Raw genomic sequence first — 24470 nt, forward strand, 5'->3', positions numbered from 1 at the left:
TTCTTTGTTTCTTTTTCTCTCCTTCCTTTCATTATTCTTTTCCTCCCTCCCTTCCCTTCCTTCCTTTCCTCCCTCCCTCCTTCCCTCCTTTCTTTCTCTCTCTCTCTTTCTTTCTTTCTTTTGTTCTCTCTCTCTCTCTCTCTCTCTCTCTCTCTCTCTCTCTCTCTCTCTCTCTCTCTCTCTCTTTCTCTTTCTCTTTCTCTTTCTCTTTCTCTCTCACCCAGATGGTGATTCCAGGGAATAAGTTCCTGAGTGTACTTGTTTTTTGATATCAGTTGGGTCTAGGCTGGTTTTAGTAACAGTGTGGAAGGGAGTTTCCTTTACCACAGACTACTCACCTCAATGAAAACTGTGCTTCATATATAAGTATGTGCTGTTCCTATAGCCCCTTTTTCTTAGTGAGTGATTCCTCCTAAAATATCCATTTTAAGAAGAATAATCAGGCCATTCATGTCTTCCTTCTTCAAGTTGCAGTCCTGACTTTCTGGACTTTCCTATATTCCCAAAGTTCATTCAAATGTTGTTTTCCCCCATTAGAATGTAAGCTCCTTCAGGGAAGATCTTATCTTTCTTTCAGGTCTTGTTTTTATTCCCAAGGTTTAGCACAGGGCCTGGTACTCAATAAATGCTTAATAGATGCTTGTTGATCTAACTTGATTGTAAGCCTAGACTGGAAATAAGGCAGGTAGTCTGGGGTTGTAGACAGGGCAGCAGTGGTATAGACACAGTTATGTCCAGGACTTTTGGGCTTAGGACCCAGAAAGGTCTGGGAAAGAGTATTGATGGTTTCTCCTAGTCCATTTTCCTTCTTTACCTGATTCCAAAGATCTTAGTGCTTTGGTGCTGCAAGTTGTCTGGTTTGTATGCCCCCTGAAACTGGAACATTTGGATATTATAGAGAGAAAATAGTTTTTAAAATAGATTAATTCTCAAATTAATCCCTCCCAAAATGCATTCTCCTCTCACCTAAAATTCTCATACTCTCTCTAATGGTTTAGATAAGTCAAATCTTTTGTCTTTTGCCTCCAGGAGGCTGTTCAGTCTACCAGCCTTTTCTTAGCTGATCAGGAGGCTAATCCTATAAGGACTGAAGGGATGTGAAAACTGAAAGGTAAATTTCTTATTTTCAAATACATTTTTATTGATATCCTTTATTTTTTTTATCAGAACTTCTCCCTGTACTCATCCTTTTGTGTTTTCCCAGAGAGCCATCCTATATAATAAAAATTATTCTTAAAGAAAAAGAGGGAGAAAAGAAAAAAATTCAGCAAAATTAATCAATATGAAGAAAAATCTGAAAACATATGTAATGTTCCATATTTCCTACTTTTTTAAGGGAATAGAGTATTTCTTTCTTTCCCTTCTTTGGGGCCTTGCTTATCCTTTGTAATTTTGCACCATTCCTGTATGATTATTTTGAGGTTGTCATTCTTCTCATTTACATTTTTGTGGTCATTGTGTGTACTGTTTTCTTGATTCTGCTTTCTTCTCTATTTTTCAGATCATGTAAATCTTTCTACTTCTGAGAGATTAATTTCAGTTGGGAAGAATGTGAAAATAGCATTAGCTTGCATGGATGGGAAATTGTGAAAAATTCTCGGAAGAGGAGCTCCAACTAATGGGGATTATTAAGTGAAAATGAATAGTGGAAGGGAAGAGGGGTAGACGCTCAGTACAAAACTTCATGTGCTTGATTTTCCCTGATGGCTTGCCCTAATGATCGGTGGGTCTTGTAATTGTTTTTCTAAAAAGTAATTGTTTTTTTTTTTTTTTGTGAGCTACTTGACAGTCATGACACTTGATTAACCTTTGTCTAATGTATTAAATTCCTTTATATTTTGGAGAGAGAGCCATATTTGAAACTCCACCTTATCCCTTGTCTTTTACAGGGTTTAATACCAAACTCTGATGTTATAATATCCTTTAAACCCTTCCCCCAACACATATGCCATTTAGCAGCTTTCCTCCATGAAAGGGAGATGAGACTCATTCCTTGGCTTACATGACATTTCCTCTCTTGGAAAGCACTTAAATGTGCATGAACTGGGAACACTTTCTGCCCTTCCTGATCGACAAATACCATTTCTCAGAATAACAGTTCCAGGCAGCCCCAGCTGGCTGCAGTCAAGAATTGTTTAAAGGATAAGATGTATCTGGCTTTAAGACATGGGATCAGTTCGAGGGCAGACTGTTTGTGTCTCTGGAGAATCCAGATGGGTTAAGAGTTAAAGTCCTCAGGATCACTCACTTTATATGTGAGTGAGTGCTAAGTAAAACAACAGCTAGGCAGAGACAGAGAAGGAGGCAGACTGACTGACTCTTTCCAGCTCTTGAGTAGCCCCAACTTGTCTCTCCCAGGAGATAAATTTCATTCCTTCTCTGCAGAGACTGTGAATGTTTTTTTCCAGACATGAAGGTAAGATATGCACACCTTTGATTTGTGCCAATGAAATCATCCCTAAAGGGAAACTATTTACTGAGAAAACAGAAAAGGCAAAACCCTAGCTGTGGGTTGGATTAGATGATTTCTGGAGCCACTTTTAACTCTTAGAGTCTATGAAAAAACAGAGGAAAGAAACATGGGCTGGTGACTATTACAAAGCTTTAAAAATCATGCTTTAAAAAATTTAAGAACTTTGATCAAGTCACTGATTCACAATGATTCCACAGAGCTGATGAAGAAATATGCAACCCACCTACTGCTCAGTGGTGAGGGACACAATGCAGAATGAGCATGATTTGTGTGAAAATTTATTTTGCTTGACTATATCTGTTCATTACAGAAACTTCTTTTCCTTTTTTTTCTTCTTCTACAAGGATTATGGGAGGCAAAATGAGAATAGAAATAAGGTATTACAAAAAAAAAAGGAAAAGAAGTTCATTGGCATTTTTAAAAAAAGAAATATGCATGTAAGAGAATAGAAGGAAGGCCAGAGAGAATCACAGAGCAGTAGAACAGCTTTGAAAGTTATATATTTAATTTTTTAATATAATTATATATTCAGGAGAAAAGCAGGATATATGAAAATTCACATTTTAATGGGAAATCTATTATACTGTATACAGAAATGCACATTTTATTTGATGTTTAAGTTCAAAATAAATTTAGTCATTTTGAACTCAAATTTATTTAAACAGATAAATTTAAATAGTTCTCTGAAGAGAATTCTCTGTAAACTATACTGTCCTTGAGGGCAAGAACCATTTTTTGGGGAAAAGTTTCTCCTACCTAGAAGTTCCAGGAACCTATTAAGTGCTAATAATGGTTTTTGATTAATCAAATGAGTGAGTCAACAAATCTATGTCTGGAATAGGAACTGAAAGTAAACACAATATTTAGGAAAACGAAATGAATCAGACTCAGATTTATACTTCAAAAATTTCATCTTTATAGGTACTCCTTTATTAATGCAGAACTTAATTCCATTCCCACTATGGAAAGTTTTATGAATTGTTATGACCAATATCTATCATCTACCTATCTATCCTTATTATATGTTATATAATAAATATATATAATCACATATATGTGATATGTATATATATCACATATGCTTCACATACTGGCTAACTCTCTGATATTGAGCCTCTTTGATGTTATTGAGCTGGTTCTTGGATAATAATGACATCTCCTTGGTCCTCTTTAGCTTAATATGTACCTGCCAGAAGTAGATAGGCAAGTAACAAAAATGTATTGTTTGTTTTTACTATGTTCCAGGCATTGTACTAGTTACTAGGAATACAAATAGAGTACAAACAAAAAAAAATCCAGTCTCTGCCCTCAAGGAGTTTACAATTTAGTGAAGAGAATACATATTGTTCAGTCATTTCAAATGTGTCTGGCTCTTCGTGATCCCATTTGGGGTTCTCTTGGCAAAGATGCTGGAGTGGTTTGCAATTTCCTTCTCCAGTTCATTTTACAGATGAGGAACTGAGACAAATAGTGACAGACTCATCCAGCTAGTAAGTGTCTGAGGTCAAATTTGAACTGAGGAAGGTGAGTCTTACTAACTTCAGACCTGGCATTCTATGTACTGTAACACCTAGCTGCCCACAAGAGAACACTTAAAAATGAGCTCAAAAGAGGAGGAAGAGAATGTGACACTTAGGATGCAGGCAGAAAATCCTGACAATTAGAAGTACAGCTGGGGTATAGGTGGGGGGGAAATGAAATATGGTTGCTCTGAACCTGTCCCCAAAATAGGAGTCTCAAAAGAACTCATAAATGGGGTTAGAAGACTGACATGGCATATATTCTAGAATGAGAAGACTGACATGGCCCTGAGAGAGCTTGGGTTGTGCTAGCATATATATATATTTTTAATAGCCTTTTATTTACAGGTTATATGCATGGGTAACTTTACAGCATTAACAATTGCCAAACCTTTTGTTCCAATTTTTCACCTCTTACGCCCCACCCCCTCCCCCAGATGGCAGGATGACCAGTAGATGTTTAATATATTAAAATATAAATTAGATACACAATAAGTATACGTGACCAAACCGTTATTTTGCTGTACAAAAAGAATAAGACTCTGAAATATTGTACAATTACTAGCATATTTTTCAAAGAGCTCTGCCATGATGGTTTTGGAAAAGAGGTTTTAGTTTTGGAGGACGTTTCAGCTGGTTATAGCAAATTAATGAAATATGAGGCTAACATGAAGCTCTTTTCTGTTGTTCTTTTCCAGGTGTTCATGTTCATTTTAATGGTGTTGATGGAAAGTTTTCAAGTTTTTTCCAGGTGAGAATTTGGAAATAGGATAAGAAAGAGTTGGACCAGAAGATCTCAGTTTCCATTTAGCTCTGAAAGTCTATGCTTTCATTAAGGATGTTCATATTTTTGACAGTTCTTTTCTTTCCTTTCCATTAATTTTGTAATTGATGGTTGCATATGTGGCAGTCCTTTCCAAGCAGTTAATTGCCTTTGGCATCCCTATGATTCCTGGTCAGAATGTGATGGCTGCACAAAGACTCAGGTAGGACTTCATCATGTTTTTATTTATGCATGTATAGAATGTCACTTGTGAAAGTTAAGTCAGGCATTATCAACTTTTTAAATCCTTTGTGTGTTTTTACTTGCCTGGGAGTAATATTTTTCTTCAGGAAAAAAACAAACAATGAATGTTATTTTGAAGGCAGAGGAGAGGCAACTGAACATGGTGATAACTAGTCCAGAGAAACTGAGGTGTGTTCCCTTTACATTTCTGTTGAAAGGACTTCTTAAGACAGAGCTTAGCGGGGGCCAATATGCAAAGGGGGATTATGGAATACTTTTTAAAATTATTGGTAATATTAAGGAATAGGGAGATCATTAAAATCTCAAGCTAATGGTTGGCCAATTTGAATTTCACATTTTCCCTCCCTCTTTTACTTTTGAGTGGAGAGATACAGTTTTTTTTTTTTTTTTTTTTGTCAACAGTGAAATAGCCTAAAGGTCAGAAGTGAAACAAAGGGGATGAGTATTTCACAAACTGGATAACCAATGCCTAAAGCAGTTTAGAATTGATCGTACCAACTAGCTTCCCTGTTTTCTTGCTATCAGTGAACTGGAAAAGGAATTTAATATACATGTAGATGAGAGAAGAGAGCTCTGGGAATTGATGCCAGACTTTTTAATCAGCGCTTGGGTCAGTGGCTAGAAATAATATTGAGAAATGTGTTACATCATCATTTAAATTCTCACAGTGAGAAGAAGCCTGACTTAAGAATCCTGTCAGGATATTGTGAAGTTCATCTTGAGATTGGGGGATGCTTTTTGTTTCATTTATTTACTTATCTATCTATCCATTCATTCATTCATTCATTTATTTGATTTTTTTGTTTATTTATTTCCCCTCCAGTTACATTCAAAACAGAAAAAAAATTTTTTTTTACATTTGTTTCTAAAATTTTTGAGTTGTAGGTTCTTTCTCTTATCCCCACCCACAATTAAAAAATCATTTGTGAAGTTATGTAAAACATTTCCACAAAATTCAAGTTGTGAAAAAAAAACCCCACAGATCTCTAACCCCAAATAAAAATAAAAACCCTCAAGAAAAATTAAGTTTAAAAAAAGAGAGAGAGGAAGGTAGAGAAAGAGAAGCTTCATTTGGTATTCAGACACAATCCAATTCCTTCTCTGAGTTTGGACAGGATTTTTCATCATAAATCCTTCAGAGTAGTTGTGGATGATTGTACTACTGAGAATAGCAAAATCATTCACAGCTGATCATCCTGACCATTGCTATTATTTTGTATATAATATATTTCACTTTGCTTGAGTTCTGTTTTAAAAATTTTTTTAAAGAATTATCATTAGCATTATACTTACATTCATGATAATCATGATCATAATTTATTTACTTAATACTTATGTGATTGTGTTGTACAAAGAGCAAGAAAAATGGCTTCAGAGTCTAACTTTTAGACATGTAGAACTAAAGTCACACACAGGAGAGAGTTGTTTTTGGTGTCTACTAAGGTCTTTCCTAACTTTAAAATTCAATGGTTCTTTGAATGAAGACAGGGGAATGAAATACAGAGACACATGGGACAATGACAATAAAATTAAAAAATTAAAAAAATATAGTCACAAAAGAGATTGAGAAGAAAACTAAAATCAGGACCTAGCAGAATTCTTAAATGCCAAAACTGATTTATCTTGACATGTGGTCAGTTAAGAAGTATTTATTAAGCATTTATTATATGTCAGGAACTATGCTAACTTCTGAGTGGGTGGGGAAAAGCAAGAACTCCTGCTTTAAAGGATCCCACACTCGAAGGGGGAAGACAATAAAGGGACAACTATATACAAACAAGAAATAGACAGGATAAATCGGAGAAAATCAACAAAGATAAGGCACCAGCATTAAGGAGGATGAGAAAGCCTTCTTGGAGAAGATGGAACTTTAACTGAAATTTGAATGAAGCCAGGAGGAGGTATAGATGAGGAGGGAAAGTTCTAGGTGTGGGAGGAGACTGCTAATGAGACTCATGGAGTTGGGAGATGTGGGATCTTGTGTGAATAACAACAAAGAAGCCAGTATATTTGGATTGCAGAATATATTGCATTAGAGTAGGAGATGGAGGAATAAGGTATAAGAACACTATAAAGATAAGAGGGGGCCAAGTTATAAAGAGATTTGAATGAAAAATGGAAAATTTTATGACTGATACTGAAGATAATAGAGAACTACTGAATTTTTTTGAATGAAGGGTCAGGGGGAGTGATGGAGCTAGACTTGGGTCTTAGGAAGATTATTTTGGCAGCTCAGTGGAGTGGATTATAGTGAGAAGAAACTAGAGACTAACTATCAAGTTATTGTAATAGTCTAGGTGAAAGGTGACAAGGGCTTGCCTGGAGTAGTGGAAGAGTGAATGAAGAGAAAGAGATGTTGTCAAAGTAGAAATTAGAAGACCTGGAATCACATTGGATATGTAAGATAAGTACCATTGAGGATTTGAAAATGATAGTACCAAGATTTTTGGGCCTGAATGATGGGGAAGATTATATTTGAGATGGCCATGAGTCAGATATTTTATAGGCAGTTGGAAATGCAAGACTGGAAGTTAGGAGAGAGTTTAGAGTGGGTTAAGTAAATGTGAGATGATAATTGAATCCATGGTAACTGATAAGAAGTGAAATAATATAGAGAAAGAAGAGAAGGGTGGCCGAGATAGAGCCTTTTTGGACACTCACAATGTGAATGACCTGGATCGAGATTTAGCAAAGGAAACAGAAAAGTAGTGGTTCAATAGATAGAAGAAGAAGAAGAGAGTGGAATTCTGAAAACCCAAAGATAAGAGAGTATAAAGGAGAAGAAGATGATTGGCAATGTTAATAGCTGCAGAGAGGTCAAGAAGAATTGAGGAAAGGCGTTAGATTTGGCAATTAAGTCAGTTCTGGAGAGAACAATTTCAATTGAATGATGAAGTTAGAAGTCAGGCTGAAAAAAGTTAATATGAGAAAGAGGAAAGGAAGTGGAGACATCTATTCTAGAAGATCTTCTCAAGGAGTTAAGCCACAAAATGAGGAAAAATATAAGGAGAGTCGATGAAAGCTTTTGGAGAAGATAGTATGGAATGGAATTTACAGGCAAGGAGAAGGGATGCCTTTTCATGTAAAACAGAAGTGAAGGAGGAAATAGCAGATGGCATCTTAGTGGTGTGAGATGAGGAAGAATTCTATCAATGGCCTCATTTTTTTTTCAGTGAAATATGAGACAAGTCTCTTACTTGATCCCCTGGGTGGGGAGGAGTCATGAAAGGTTTGAAGAGGGATGAATAGGTTTGTAAAAGCCACTGTGGTGAGTGGGATAGTGAATCTGTTAAGAAGGTACAAAAGGATTTCCTTGACCCAATCAAGACTAATCTGGAATCCCCTACCTTCCCCCTTTTTTTGCTAAGCCAATTGGGGTTAAATGACATGCCTAGGATCACACAGCCAGGAAGTGTTAAGTGTCTGAGGCCAAATTTGAACTCAGGTCCTCCTGACTTCAAGGCTGGTGCTCTATCCACTGTGCCACCTAGTTGCCCCCTTTCTCCCTTTATTTAGGAGCACATGAATAGGATAATTGAAAGCTGAGGTTTGATAGGGTAAGATTGACAAGAGGAAAATGGGCAAGGGAATTAAAGGAAGGAAAGGAACAGATATTTATTAAGCATCTACCATGTGCTAGTCATGGTACTTTACAAATATTATATTTGTATGTAATAGGAGATGCTATTATTATTCTCGTTTTACAGATGAGGAAATTGAGAACAACAATGATTAAGTAATTTGAGATTACATAATCACTAAGTATCTACTGCTACATTTGAACCCAAATTTTCCTGATTCCAGGCTCAGAGGAAGGCTGCAATCAAGAGGATAGCACAGAGTTGAACTTTTGGCATAAAGAATACAAAGCTAAAGAAAAGTAAAAATGAAGGGAAGAGATGAGAATGAATTTCATTACAAAAACATATTCCTGAGAAAGAAACATAGGAAAATGAATAATAAAGGAGTGAGAAGGTGACATAAGAAATAAAGTGAACTATTGTCTATGTCAAGAGGTAGATATTACACAAAAAAGCTCAAAAAAGAAAAAAATTATCCTTCCATGTTGTCAAGTATACCAAAAACACATTGAATTGTCTTTTTCCCTTACCAGTCATGTATACATTACTTAGCCATTCCTCCCCATAGGTACCAAAATTTGAGATATTACCAGCATCAGTATAAGGTGTGGCAAAAGCATAAACCCTTGCTATTAGTAAGCTACTTGTTACTCATTTGAAAAAAGAATGTAATTATTTCTCAGGAAGATGGAAAGAGAGAGATTCTGAGGGAGCCTTGATCTTCAATATTCCTATCAAAAATAGCAATAGAAATGCCAAAAAGAAGCAGAACTACTAGAAGCCCTAAAAAAAATTGGCTTCAGGAGGGAAAAACAAGCTATTCAAAGAAATGAATAAATAAAAGTTCTGACATGATGAGAACACATTATGGATTAGAAGCAAAAGCAAAACAACAAAAATAACAACAACAACAACAACAACAACAACAACAAAACCAGAAGAAGAATGCAACCCTATCAGAAATAACAGAAATAAAACCAGAATTGCCTCAGGCATAATAACATAGGGTGCTAAATACTCCTTCCTTAAGAATTCCTTACACCAGTGAAATTGTAAATCCTATTTAAAGATACTAAAACAATTAGAGGAAGAAATCAACTAGCCTGGCACACATTATTCTTATTGCCTTCCTCTTCCCTTAAGTAGGCAACATGGTATAGTGAAAAGGATACTGTATCTGGAGTTGGAGAATATGGGTTCAGGTCTTATTAATGTTTACAATCTGTTTTACCTCAGACCAGTCATTTAATCTTCCTCAGCATTAATTTCTTCCCTGTAAAATGAGAGGGTTCAGTTAGATGGCTCTGAGGCTCCTTCTAAACTCTAATACTAATCTTGTGAGTTTACTTCCTTGTATCAGCTAAACTGTATGGGGATTAGGTCAGTCATTCATGAGTAATTTTAGTTTCTCTAGCATCTGAATATAGGACATTATTTACAATCTTATTATACAGTAATTACTCTTTTTGTATCCTCACAATGCTTAGAGGAGTCACCTCTCCCCTGATCCTTCTCAGGATCAAATCCTGCCTCAGCAACTAATCAGCTATATGACCTTGGACAATCACTTAAACTATCTCAGTCTCAGTTTATCTGTAAAAGTGAGATAATAATGGTATGTTCTTTATAGGAGTGCAGTTTATTTGGCCATTGGGAAAAAAGGGACACAAGAAATTTGTCTTTTTTTCTAGAAAGCATTTAATCATTGCTATCCTGCTAACAAGAATTAACTACTATTTTGCCCAATTATTATCAAGATTTAGATGAAAAGTGATGGGCTTAATAGGCCTTTAATTTTAAACCTAATGTTTTAGCATCTTTTGCTAACATATTTTCTATTTATACCACTATTTTTGTTACTGTTTTTGTCTTTAAAATTTGTCTCATTAACTTTATTCTTGTTTGTCACTTTATTTTTGATTATGTTTTCTTCCTTCACTTCTCTTTTGTATAGAAACCCTTTTTAAATTGTGATTTGCTTTATTGCACTTTCTAGATATTGTTTTTTTTTTTTTTTGTTACAAATTAAAGATTTGTGGCAATTCTGCATCAAACAAGTCTATTGGAGCCACTTTTGTTCCAACAGTGTTTTTTTACATTGTGTCTCTAGAGGTCACACTTTAGTAATTCTCAAAATATTTTAAACTTTTTCATTATTATTATATTTGTTATGGTAATCTGTGATTAATTATCTTTGATGTTACCATTTTAATTGTTTTGGAGTGAATGAATTGTGTCCATATAAAATGGAGAACTTAATTGATAAATGTTATATATGTTTTAACTACTCTTTTGACCTGTGTTCACAATATTTCTTCCTCAACATGGGATTACCTATTCCTTGAGATACAACAATGTTGAAATTAGGCCAATCAATAACCTATACTGGCCTGTAAGTGTCCAAATAAAAGGAAAAATTAACTGATATGTCTTATTTTAAGAAATTGCTACAGATACTCCAACCTTTAGCAACCATTGCCTTGATTAGTCAGCAGTCATCAATACTGAGGCAAGGCTCTTTACCAGCAAAACATTGACTTGTCACAGTCTCATTTGATGGTTAATACTTTTTTTTTTTTTTTTTTTTTTTTTTTAGCAATAAAGTATTTTTAAATTAAGGTATTTACATTTTTTAGACATAATGCTATTATAAGTTAATAGTATAAAAATCCCATAACTTTTATATGTAATGGGAAACCAAAAAATTTGTGTGACTATATTGATTACAATATTTGCTTTGGTGCAGTGGTCTGGAGCCAAAACTATTTTCTATGATCTATGCTCATGTACTCATCCTCCTTATCAACACACATTTTATAAGATGCCATTTTATCTTGGCCATTGTCTTAATTCTTGATAATAGTATTCCTTTATGCTTCTTTGTCTCATTGCACAGCTTATCCTACAGAGGACACATTTTGGTCTCACTACTGAGACTATAGTTAATGTTGACCAAAAGCTCCTTTTAATCTATATATCTCCTCTGAAGACTAGGATAACAATGGGATTATTATTTTCATTGTTTCCTTTTTTTAAAGATCAACAGCTCTTTACTAACCCATTTGCTTTGTTTTATATCTATCTATATCTATATATAAATATATATAGATATAGATAGATATAGATAGATATAGATAGATAGATAGTTATTTACAGGTTGCTTCCCTCCATTACTGGAAACTCCTAGAAGGCAGGGTCTGTTATTGTCTTCCTTGTATCATGCTAGCCCAAGACAATACAAAGTAAACACTTGATAAATGCCTGTTGACTGAGATACAACTTCTGGGCCAGTTGTATCTCTTACTGTATTTCTTTTATGTTTTAATCTTCAGAAAAAAGAAATGTTGGGAGATATTTTAAAAACATCCTGTTCCTCTATTTTCAGATTCGAAGGCGGCATATAGCAGTTTATGGACAATATGGTGGCCAGCCATGTGTTGGGGATCCTTTTGAAACACAAGCATGTGTGCCCACAAGGGGGTGCCCAGCAGAAGATGGCTGTGGAGAACTTTTCAGGTGTTCCTCAGGTAACTTCTTTGCCATGATCTTTAAATATGTTCAGTAAATTTAAGAGAACTATAATATTGGAACGGGATACCACTATTTCCTTTTGAAAGCCAAACTCTAACATATTTTGATTCACTTATTGTTTGCATCCTCCTTTCTAAGGACCCTGCAGTTTAAAATGATATATCTTATAAGAAGTATTGGCATAGGATAAAAATATAGAAGAATCTTTTCTTATGGAGGAACTGAACTCTAATGTCAATAAGGCAAACAGAGAGAAAGCAGTGGTACTGGTTGAGATCTTTTGAAGTGACATCATTAGGTTTCACCAATGCATCAAAACAATTTCATTAATGACATGATTATCTAGGAAGAGTGAGGTTTTAAAACATTCTCAGTCTCTTATTGGATTAGATGATGTCTAAGGTCTCTTCCAGGTCTAAATTTATGGCCCTTTTTCTTGGAGACTTCCAGTGAGGGGAAACTCATTATCTTCTGAGGAAGCCTATATCACATTTGGACAATTCTTTATGTCAGGGTTAATTCTATATGTTCCTTACATCAAACTAGTAGCTTTGTTGTTCAGTTGGGTATGACTTTTCATGTAAAATGACTTTATTTTATTTTTTCTAAAATCTTTTTTTGTGGCAAAGATGCCAAAGTTTGGAGTAGTTTGCCATTTCTTTTTCTAGTTCATTTTATAGATGAGGGAATTTAGGCAAAAAGGGTCAAGTGACTTGTCAAGAGTCACATAATTAGGAAGTGTCAGAGGCTAGATTTGAACGTAGGAAGATGAGTATTTTTGGTTCTAAGTCCAGTGTTCAATCTATGGTACTAGCTGCCACCCATTTATTAACTTCTAGTTCTGACCTCTGTGACCAGACAGGACAAATCTAATCCCCTTTTTTCTTAGGTAATGGCCCTTTAAATACTTGAAAACAGTTGATTTGGAGATGAAAGAATCATAGGCTGATATTAAAGCCTTTTAGTCCAATTCCCTCTTTTACAAAAGAGAAAGATGAGCTCCAGAAAAAAGACTAAGTGATTTGCCCAAAATCATATAGATAATAATTGTCAGAAAAACCTCTGACTCTAAAATCAGGCTTCTTTCCATTGTGCCATGACTTTAGGATAACAAAAAAACAAAACTACATCAAAAGCCTGGAATTCTGAATTCAGGATTTACCTTCATTGTATTATACAGCCCCAGGTTAGTGAAATTTCTGGGTCATTAGTTTCTCTTATGTAAAAGAGAGATAATAAAGACTGCTTGCTAGCCTTCACTGTGATACTGGAGGGCCTTGAATTACATTCACATTATTCTGCCAGTGAAGTACATATGTTAAGAAAATGACATAATTCAGAAAATGGGGCAATCAATTTTTCTTCTGTTCCTTTTGTTCCCGGCATTTAGGTCAGTGTCTTAGCAAATCATTGGTCTGTAATAGAGACCGAGATTGTGAAGATGGCAGTGATGAAGATCTATGTGAGGTCCCTGAAGACAAACCTTTGTGTGATGTTGACAGACCTCCTCCTCATATAGAATACACTGGAGCAGGGTAAGATCAGGTTCTGCCTAACATCCATCGATTGGCACCAGTGGTTCCATTCTCCATATTAGTTCTGTGTGTCTAAGTAAATACTGTTTTTTTTTTCTTGATCTTATCAATTGCTCATGGAAATTTAGTTACCACTTAAAAGAAAAGATGGCTCAAACCTTGTTTCCTTTTTCCTTGTTGATATGTATATATGATGGGAAGAACATAACTAAGAGAAGGTTAAGAGGAAATGAACATCCATTGATGAAATTGGGGTATCAGACTGGAAAATTAGAAAAGACAAAATAGAGAGACAGACACATATACGTACACAGAAAGAGATGAGAAAACATATGAGTTGCAAGTGAAGAAAACAATGTATTTTGCCACACTGATTGAAAAATGCTTCCTTAAGATATCTTCAGTCAAGATATTTTTTTCTAGGGACATTTTAATTTTAAAATAAAAGTTGGAAAAAGCTATACTGTTAGAATCATAGGATGCTGGAAGCATCTTCAACTTTGTTTTATTTCACTCTCTCATTTTACAGATGGGGAAGCTGTAGTCCAGAAAGTGAGTGTTTTGCCCAGTCACTCTTCTAATTTAGTTTCAAGTTTTTCTATTCCACAGAAATTCTAAAAGCTACTTATAGTTTCCCATACTTATAACAAGCCATGAAAGCTAAATGATCCACATAAAAATGATAGTAATCAATGATTCTCACATCAACTTTTCTTTTTTTAAAATATGGTATACATGAAGTCCTAAAATAGGCTCATTTTGGGAGTCAAATTGCCAAGACATAATTAGTTTCATTTGGTTTTAGGGAATTATCACTTCTCAAGAGCCACCTTAGTTGTAGTACAGTGGAAAGTGGCTTATTGGTTGGTCTTTTAACTGAGCTAATTTTAGCTATTGATATAGCTGTAGACATAAACTGTTGCCATAGATACCATTGTGCTGCAGCTGGTGTAACAAATATGCCCTTAATCTATTTTATTTTCCATACATTAGCGTTAGTGACTACTTGGAACATGAACATGTGGAAAATGCTTCAGAAATGGTTTGCATTAGCACTCTGTCCTTTCTTTCTGAACTCAATTGAACAGATGCTTAGTTATAATGAGTTTTAGAGTTTAAAGACTTTTCTAACTTGTGATTTTCCAGCTATTGCCATTTTGGTTTAAAAATATCTCTCCTCTCTCATTATAGGTTTAATGTACTAACTGGCCAGATTAAGGATACTGTTATCAATACAAAAAGTTTTGGTGGTCAATGCAGAAAGGTATTCAGTGGTGATCAGAAAGAGTATTATCGGCTGAGTGCAAATGTCCTCTCCTACACATTTCAGGTATTTGATTTAATAATTGAACTTCTGTTTCCTCTCTCTTCATTAAGAAACATGTTATATCTTTGGCCATCTTGGATCTTTCATACATGATTTCTCTGTGTTGAATTCATTATGATTCAGGCAGGGCTGTTTGGCATAGTGAACAAAGTGCCTAGGCACGGAGTCAGAAAAACTCAGATTTTTGAGTTTAAATCTAGCCTCAGTCACAGAGTCAGACACAACTGAAAAAATAACTGAATAAAATGGTACAATTGTCCTCATGATATAATTTTATCTCAAAAGAATTCAGTTATTCATTCATTCAGTAAACATTTTTTGGACACCTAATATATTTAGGGTCTACCTTTCTAAAGTTATTATGCATTATTCTTCCTTCCAGCCAAAGTGGGCTGCTTGATGTTTTCCATACATAACATTCCATTTTCCACCTCTGCTTTTGCATAATCTATCACTCCTGACTAGAATGCTTTCTCTCCTCAAATTTCATCTTTTAAAGTCTTTAGGTTCCTTCAGGGTTCAGCTCAAGAATTACCTGTTATGTGGGATGTTTTCTGAGTTGCCACCTTCTATTGTCCTTGCAAGGAAATTACCTTGTGGTAGCTTTGTATACATTCTTTGTTTACTTATAGGTGTACTTGTTTAAATTGGTATATGTTGTCTGGCAGCTGATGGCATAGTGGCTAGAACTCTGGGCCTGGAGTTAAGAAGATTTTTTTTCAGATACTTATTAACTGTGTGATCCTGAACAAGACACTTAACCTCTTTGTGCCTTGATTTCTCATCTATAAAAATGTGATAATAGATAAAACCTATCTTTCAAGATTGTGAAGACCACACAGAACTGGAAATTCTTTTCTTTTTTCTCTCTTGCAACTTTTCTGTCTTACTTTTACCAGTTGTAAAATGGAGATAATAATAGAATCTACTTCCCAAGGTTGTTTGGAGGACCAAATGAGATAGATATTTGTAAAGCACTTTTAGCACAATGTCTGGCACCTAGTAGCCAGACTAACAATAATAAAAGCTCGTTCCCCACTTCCTCACCTTCCCCCCAGAATTTAAACTCTGTGAAGTGAATTTGGTTTGTTTGCTTTCCTATTCCAGCACCAGGCACAATGATTGATATATAGTGAACACTTAAAAAATGATTGCTAATTGATTAATAGAACGCACTCTGTTGGCTCTCTGAGGGTTGGAACATGAACAGAAATGCTCACTTCTTTCAAGTCTGTAATCTACCACAAAGATTGATAAGTGCTTGTACAAAACTACTAAATGTGGAAGATGATAGGTGCCATTTAGAGTATGTGTGTCTAATATGTTGCCAACTCATGTAGAATCTACTTTGTAGCATCTTTCATTTATGTCCTCTAGTCTTCTCTGATTCTGCTATCATTTTGATGCAGACACTCATCACCTCATGCTTTGGACTATTATAGAAGCCTGGTGGTGAGTCTACTTGCCTCAAATCTCTTCTCACCCACAGCCACCTTTTGTTCAGATGTCTAACTGCAAATTTGACCATGTCACCCTCTTCCCCTCAATTCAAGTCAATAAACTTCAATGATTCCCATCCCTTCTCAGATCAGATATAATCTGGCTTCCTCTTCTTACCTTTCTAATTTTTTCATGCCTTTCTCCTTACCATGTACCTTGTCATACAGGAACACGACCTCCTTGTCCCTCAGAAAAGGTACCCCTTCTAATTCTGTGCCTTTTTTCACTGGTTCTCTCCCACCCCAACCCCCATGTCTAGACTGTATTCCTTCCTCATTTCTATCTCCTACTTTCCCTGGCTTACTTCAAGTCTCAGCTATTTCACTTTCTGCAATTTTTTTTCAGGATCTCCTTAATCTTGTGTTTTCCCTCTGAGATGATCCCCAGTTTATCCTGTATCTTATGTGAACACAGATATTTTAATGTTGTTCCCCCTGTTAGAATGTGAGCTTCTTAAGAGTAATGCTCATATTTTTGACTTTTTTTGGCATCCTCAGCACTTAGAATATATTAGCACATAGTTAGGTGCTTAATAAATATTTGCTTATTGACTTGGTTTCAGAGGGAGCTTACAACTCATACATTGTGTGATTCTGTGTTTTTCAGCTCTTCCTCTCATGCTGGGAAATTATATAATTGTTATTTGATCACTGAAAATTTTGAAACTTCGGCAGACAATATTATGAGAAGAAAAGGCCACAGGAGAGCCTTCAGGATAGGTTTAGAATTAGAGTTTTTCTCACCTTCTCCTAGGAGTATGTCTTCCCAGCATGTTCTTGAGATATTTCGAGAATGACCCATGCTATTTGATAAATTCAGAAAAGTTGGAAGAAGAAGAAAAATAACAAAGAGGAGAATTTTCAACTCTCTTGGAAAGTAGCTCTCTGTAGAAGAGGAATAATTGTGTAACAGTATGTAGCCTCATTTCTGTTTCCCACAGTATGGCAAGGTTTTTGGATTGGTATCTAAAACGACTTTCAAGTCACTGAATTTAAAGAGTTTTGATAGAAGTGAGAAGAAATTCTACTTGTGGTAAAATAGTGAAAGGGAATAATCTGACAGTCCTAGCCTGGGGAAAAGTGAGTTGAATAGTTGGAAGAACTCTTTGAAATCCAAACTGAATCACTTCCCTGAGCTAGGGAAAGTTCAGGAAAATGTAACTCAGTTTCCATTGGTCCTGAGAAAAATCCTTAGAATAACTGTCACATTTATTCACTTTTTTGAGAGAATAGATTTACAGAGTGGATCCCTGAGATAAAACAATCACCAGATTCAAGGTACTCTATCACTCTATATTCACTTAAAACCATAGTAGGATGGTGAGTCAGTAAGCAATATGGGTATCAGAATCAGATCTGCCTATGTAGATGTAATAGGAAGCAAAGAAAAATCTAGATAATCACAATGCATCAATTGAGAATCCAGAGCATAGTAGAGAGGTAAATATCTCTATAAGTAGTTAATACATTTTTTTTGGGGTCTAGACTTATAATTCCATTGGAATAAAAAACCTCTACTAGTAAGCAAACACCGTCTACCAAATGTTTTGTTTTATAATCTTAGAGAGATACTTGGGGGCACTGAGAGTAAGTAAATTGGAACTGGTCTTATTGTTAGTAGGTGTCTAATGCAGGAATTGAATTCAGGTCTTAATGACTCTTAGGCCAGTTTTCAATCCAGTATGTCCTAGCTGCTTTTTGGAATGTATATGTATATGTATATGTAGATTTTAAAAGAAAATTGCTTAATTATATCAGTGTAGGTAGATCATGACTATTGTGGTTTATTTATAGAAAATCTAGTTTTCAAATCTATTGATCATTTATAGTCAATCTATAGTGATTGACTATTGTTATAGTCTATTGATTATAGATACCTACTTTAATATAATTTAATTACTTTATGAGTGACATTCATACTCATACTTTTGTTTATTTTTATTTTAAATTATTTTATTAATCTTTTCTAGGTTTTTTTACTCTCTGACAATTTTGTGATCACCATACCTCCTATAGATCTCTACTTTTTGTATTGAAATCATAAAAATAAAGCCAATTAGCTGAGCCAGTTTGTTTAATTGTATATGCAGCAGTCAGTATCCCATGCTTCTATTGAGAGGAAAGAGACTAGTTTCACCATCTCTCCTCCAAAACCAATATTTTATTTCTTATATTTTGCATGTATAGGAAGACCTCTGCAACTCAGCACTTAATCATGTTCCTGAAGTGGGGAACTTTTAATTCACTGAGGCCATTAGATCTTTTGCAGACAAACTGCTATCTAGCCATACCTCTCTCATCATGTATAGATGAAGCTTACTTTTTGAACTCAAGAGGAAGACCTTGTCCATTGACTACTTAAAAGATTGTGAGTAAAGTTTGTATGTGGCAAGATAATAGATATGGCAGCCAAAAAAAGCAATATGGTGTGGGATTGGCACAAATGAAATATGCCTTATCTTTGCATTTCATAAAAGTGAGAACCTCTAGGAAGGAGAGTTTGTTAGTTGGTATCTCTGAATAAGTGAGAAGGAACTAGGAAAATGCACCTGATGTGGCTGGATTACTATGGATGAAAGCCACTGACTTTACTAGGATTACTACTATTATTTCTCAAACATGTATCATATTATCCTATTTCTGCTTAGGCAGCTGATGTCTCTTTTCCTATTGTTTTTTTCCCCCTCTTTTGATATTTATCCATTTCCAATGTGTCTTTCGAACCCCGTTTAAATGTTATTTCTTTTAGTTTTCTCTGATTTGGTGTTCTGTTCTTTAAATTTATCTGCCACACTTTTATTATACTTTCATATTGTATCTAGTATCTATCTTAGTTACTATGTTGACAGATAACATGGAGTAGAGCACTAGATAGGTGTTTTCACCTATAAGCCAGGAAAACTTGGGCTCAAGTCCTATCTCAGCCACATATTAGCTTAACTGTTTTATGGTGTAGAAAGAAAATGCTCTAAAACTATAAGTTGTAGGAAAGGTGCCTTTCTACATTGGTAGAGAGAATTATTTTAATCCTGGAGTTTCCTTTGTCAATGAAATTACAGGACAAATCCTTATTCCTATGGTATTTGCTTGTGTACTTGTTCTGTCCCTTTGACTAGCTTAAACTTTTCTTTTTTTCTTTTTTCCCCCGAAGACAATTTAAGTTAATTGTCTAGGTCACACAGGTAATAAGGGTCTGAGGTAAAATTTGAACTCATGTCCTCCTGACTCTAGTACTGGTCTCTATTTACTTTACTTCATCTTGCTGCCTCTAACCTATACTTTTCAGAACTGCAAAGATGGCCTCATTCTTTTTTTTATTTTTATTTTTATTTCTCAGTGTGTCACACAAAATAGGTATTTAGTACACATATATTGAATGAATATGCTTTCGCTATTGCAGTCAGTCTACACTTGCTTACTTATATATTAGTTACAAATAATTTTAAATTTGGGATAGCTTTTTTCCCCCTTCTATCTAGCATATATAGTGATTTCTTCTCTTTTCTGCTCAGGTAGCATATACCGTTAGAAAAAATTAAACTAGTATGAGCACTTGCTTAAGCAAGTAAAGTACAATCAAAAGCTTTTATCTGTTACAAAACTGTTTAATACATTTCCATGCCAAATAGGATTTTTTTCCTTTTCTTATTTTATCCCTTTCCTCCACTATTGACTCATATCCTTAATAAATCACTTCCTTGTTTCTTCTTATACATAGCCTTAGTTATTTAATGTTACAAGTGAAGATCTTTGCTTTGCATTTTGTATACAGAGAAAAGAAGCCTCTAGAGTTATGGAAATGGGCAAAAATCTTTCCAAGGATAGAAAGGGTAATGGTTGTTTTTTGTAGGTTCTGAAGCCAGATTTAGCCATTAATAAATTTTTTTGTTTTCTTTCCAGGTGAAAGTAGATAATGATTTTAGTTATGAATTTTACAATAGTAGTTGGTCTTATATCAAACATGAGGAAACTCATTTTACATCAAATCATGGACGTAAGCATGACTCAAGTAAAAATGAAAACCGAAATGAAAAGGTTAGTAGAAATTTGTAGAATATATAGAAGTCAATGGATGAGAACAATTTTCCTCTAGTAATTGTCAATTGCTGCTACTAATGTATGGGACTTTAACTGAAATATGTTTCTGATGGATCATTAACTTCACATTTAGCAAAAATTAACTTAATAAAAGGTTATTTTCATTTCTTTTTGCCAAAAATGAATGTATCTTACTAGGAAGGAGCCAAAATAATCTATTCTTTGATTTGAACATTTATATTGTCAAATTGTACTGATGAGGAATTTATTTATAATTTGATTCTCTCATTAAAGATTCTGTTCTTGTTGAATCTCTTGGGCTTTTTTTTTTTTTGACAGAAAATTGATGTATTTGAAAAAAGTTTACCACTAGTGAAAACTTCTTAACTTTAAGGTTGAAGCTACAAAAATTCTCCTAGTCCTTATTGAATAAATTCATGGTCACATCATACCTTTTTAATCACTTCCATAAGAAAATTGTAATTGGTTTCTAACTGGTGTGTGCATCGATATAACCAGATGGTGTTAATTTTGTTGGACAAAATAAACTTTGAGGTTAAAATGGTTTTGCAAAAATTTAGGATATGGACTTTTCCCCAGAAATCTGAAGCACTTCTAAAACACTTGATAACTGAGTGTTCTTGAGTCTCCTAGGCATCTATGCTGGAAAAAATAAACAGTTGAAATAATTTAAGCTAATAACTACGTGTTTGCTTAGGCATTTTTTAGAGATGATTATTATTCATAATGTATATATTTTGTAGCATATTTGGAAATAGTCTCTTCCCTAATAATGCAAGCCAAAAGAAAGCATTTACTATTTGAATATGTGATTGTGGCATAAATGAGTGAACTGGCAAAATGGTTTGTGGTTTTTTTTTTGTTTGTTTGTTTGTTTTAGTTTTGGACTACTAACAATTTTACAAGAGGTAGCTGGTAGGTCAGTAGATAGAACACTGGACTTGGTCAGGAAGATCTGAGTTCAAATCCAGCCTCAATTCACTCAATTTCTGATTTCCTGGCAGAATGATACACTGGAGAAGGAAATGGCAAAGCATTCCCCAGATGAGGTCATGAAGTGTTGGATACAATTGAAAAATACTGAATGAAAAAATAGAGTGTGAAACTTTAGTGGACCATTATTAGTTACAAAGAGAATTCAGTATAGGATAGATTGAACCTGATCTAAGGGAATTTAATTATTTAAGTAAAAACTAACTTTTTAATTTTACCTCTAGAATATTCTATTCCCTAAGAGAAAGCATTAGAATAAATATCAAGATTTTTTTAATACTTAATGAGTTTAGGCCATTAATTAAGTGCTTCCCTTCCAAGCTTGAGAAGGAATAAAATTCATCCTCCAAGGTCATTAAGGTCATTCAAGAAAAAAGACAATGTCCCCGTTCCATTCAAGGAATCTTTATGGACACTAGAACTCCAGAATATCCCTTAATTTTTGTTGTATTCAGAAGGGTTAATTATGGAATACCACAGGGGATTGTGAACAGGGTTAATAGAGGAAGGGAGTGGTGGTGAGGTGTATGTTGGGGATGGACCATTCTAATTTATTTTTGTTCTTCCTTTAGAGTTATCAACTGATGGTTATCCAGAACAATGTTGAAGTAGCTCAGTTCATTAATAACCAACCAGAATTTTTAAATCTTGCTGAACTCTTTTGGAAAGATCTCTTACACCTCCCTTCTCTCTACGACTATAGCTCCTACCGAAGAATAATTGAATTGTATGGGACTCATTATCTGCAGTCTGGGTCCCTAGGAGGAGAATATAAAGTTCTCTTTTATGTGGACACAGACAAAATGAAGCAATATGGTATGATTATAAAAATTGTGCTGTTACTCTGTGTTTATTTGTGTATTACTTCCCTTCCTCATACTCTGCGAAGTAGTCAAAACTAGCATCTTCTCTCTTCATCACACACAATAGTCATTTCTGTGCCTTTGTTTGAACTATATTCTATGCCCAGAATGCTGTTTTTTCTGATGAACCAATATTCCATAAAGTAATATTATATGATAGATAAAACAACTAGTACTAAAGGTGTTCTCTTCATGAATCTAAGAATTTTGGGATCAATCTCTGTTTCTTAAAGGACAAAATTGTATTCACCCCCAAATCATAAATACATGTATTTTCTTTGTTGATATCTGCATTTGGTAGAACTTATGTAGCCCCACATACAAATTCTTCTTTCCATACAGGTAGGAAAAAATCATATAAGTTGCCTCAAGTTAAAATCATCCTACCAAGGGCAATTAAAAGAAAAAGCACATTTTATTCTTCTATCCTACATTAACTCTATACTTAATATACTGGTTTACTCTCTTTTTCCTACATATACCTTCTTTTCCATCTCTGCCCCTTTGCTCAGCTTTTCCAACCAGGGATGCCTGCATATTTTTTCTTTACTTTTTTATTTAAAAAAATTTTGATAATAGTTTTTTATCTTCAAAATATATACAAAGATAGATTTCAACATTCACCCTTGCAAAACCCTGCATTCCAATTTTTTCCCCTCTTTTCTCCTAACCCTTTCCTCTAGATAGTGAATAATCTAACATATATTAAATATGTGTGAATCTTCTATATATATTTCCACAATTATCATGCCGCACAAGGAAAATCAAATCAAACAAAAAAAATGAGAAAGAAAACAAAGAACAAGCAAACAACAACAAAAAGGTGAAAATACTACGTTGTGATCTCCATTTAGTCCTGACAATCCTCTTCCTAGATGTAGGTGGTTCTCTCCATCACAAGTTCATTGGAACTGGCCTGAATCACTTCCTTGTTGAAAAAAGCCATATCCATCAGAATTGATCACTGCATAATCTTGTTGATGTGTACAATATTCTCTTGGTTCTACTCATTTCACTTAGCATCAGTTCATATTAGCCTTTCCAGGCCTTTCTGAAATCATCCTGCTCGTCATTTCTTTTAGAACAATAATATTCTATTACATTCATGTACTATACTTATTTAGCCATTCTCCAACTGATGGGCATCCACTCAGTTTCCAGTTCTTTGCCAGTACAAAAAGGCTGCTAAAACATTTTTGCACATGTAGCTCCTTTTCCCTTTTTTATGATCTCCTTTGGATATAGGCCCCGTAGAGATACTGCTGGATCAAAGCATATGCACAATTTGACAGCCCTTTGGGCATAGTTCCATATTGCTTTCCAAAATGGTTGGATCTGTTCACAGCTCCTCCTACAATGTATTAGTATCCCAAGTTTCCCACATCTCCTCCAACATTTATCATCTTTTCCTGTCATCTTAGACAGTCTAAGAGGTGTAAAGTGATATCTCAAAGGTATCTTAATTTGCATTCTCTGACCATTAGTGATTTAGAGCATTTTTTCACATGATTAGAAATGGTTTTAATTTCATCTGAAAATTGTCTGTTCATATTCTTTGATCATTTGTCTATTGGAAAATGGCTTGAATTCTTATAAAGTTTTATCTATATATTTTAGAAATGAGGCCTTTATCAGAATCCTTGGATGTAAACATTATTTCCCAGCTTTCTGCTTCCTTTCTAATCTTGTCTGCTTTGGTTTTATTTGTACAAAAACTTTTTAACTTAATATAATCAAAATTATCTATTTTGCATTTCAAAATGTACTCTAGTTTTTTTTGGTCACAAATTCCTTCCTTCTCTACAGATCTGAGAGGTAGACTATCCTTTGTTCTTCTCATTTGCTTATAATATCACTCTTTATGTCTAAATTATGATCCCATTTCGACCTTATCTTTGTATATGTTATTATGTGTTGGTCAATGCCTAGTTTCTGCTATACTGCTTTCCAATTTTTGTCAAATACTGAATTTTTACACCCAGAAGCTGGGGTTTTTGAGTTTACCAAACACTAGATTACTATAGTCACTAACTATTGTATCTTGTGAATTTAACCTATTACA

General features: G+C 34.6%; 1 protein-coding gene across 1 annotated transcript in view; it reads left to right on the top strand.

Moving 5' to 3' along the window:
* The first annotated feature begins 2157 nt into the window (after window positions 1–2157).
* C7 (complement C7) overlaps window positions 2158–24470 on the top strand; it is a 60521-nt gene continuing 38208 nt past the window's right edge. Inside the window, exons 1-8 of the mRNA XM_012541419.3 lie at window positions 2158–2416; window positions 4692–4744; window positions 4904–4979; window positions 11987–12128; window positions 13523–13667; window positions 14859–14997; window positions 20394–20528; window positions 22118–22361. Of these exons, the coding sequence (XP_012396873.1) occupies window positions 2411–2416; window positions 4692–4744; window positions 4904–4979; window positions 11987–12128; window positions 13523–13667; window positions 14859–14997; window positions 20394–20528; window positions 22118–22361 (940 nt within the window). The 5' untranslated portion in view covers window positions 2158–2410. The remainder of the gene's footprint in view (window positions 2417–4691; window positions 4745–4903; window positions 4980–11986; window positions 12129–13522; window positions 13668–14858; window positions 14998–20393; window positions 20529–22117; window positions 22362–24470) is intronic.

The sequence above is a fragment of the Sarcophilus harrisii genome, chromosome 1 (genome assembly GCF_902635505.1).
Source record: "Sarcophilus harrisii chromosome 1, mSarHar1.11, whole genome shotgun sequence".
NCBI lineage: Eukaryota > Metazoa > Chordata > Mammalia > Dasyuromorphia > Dasyuridae > Sarcophilus > Sarcophilus harrisii.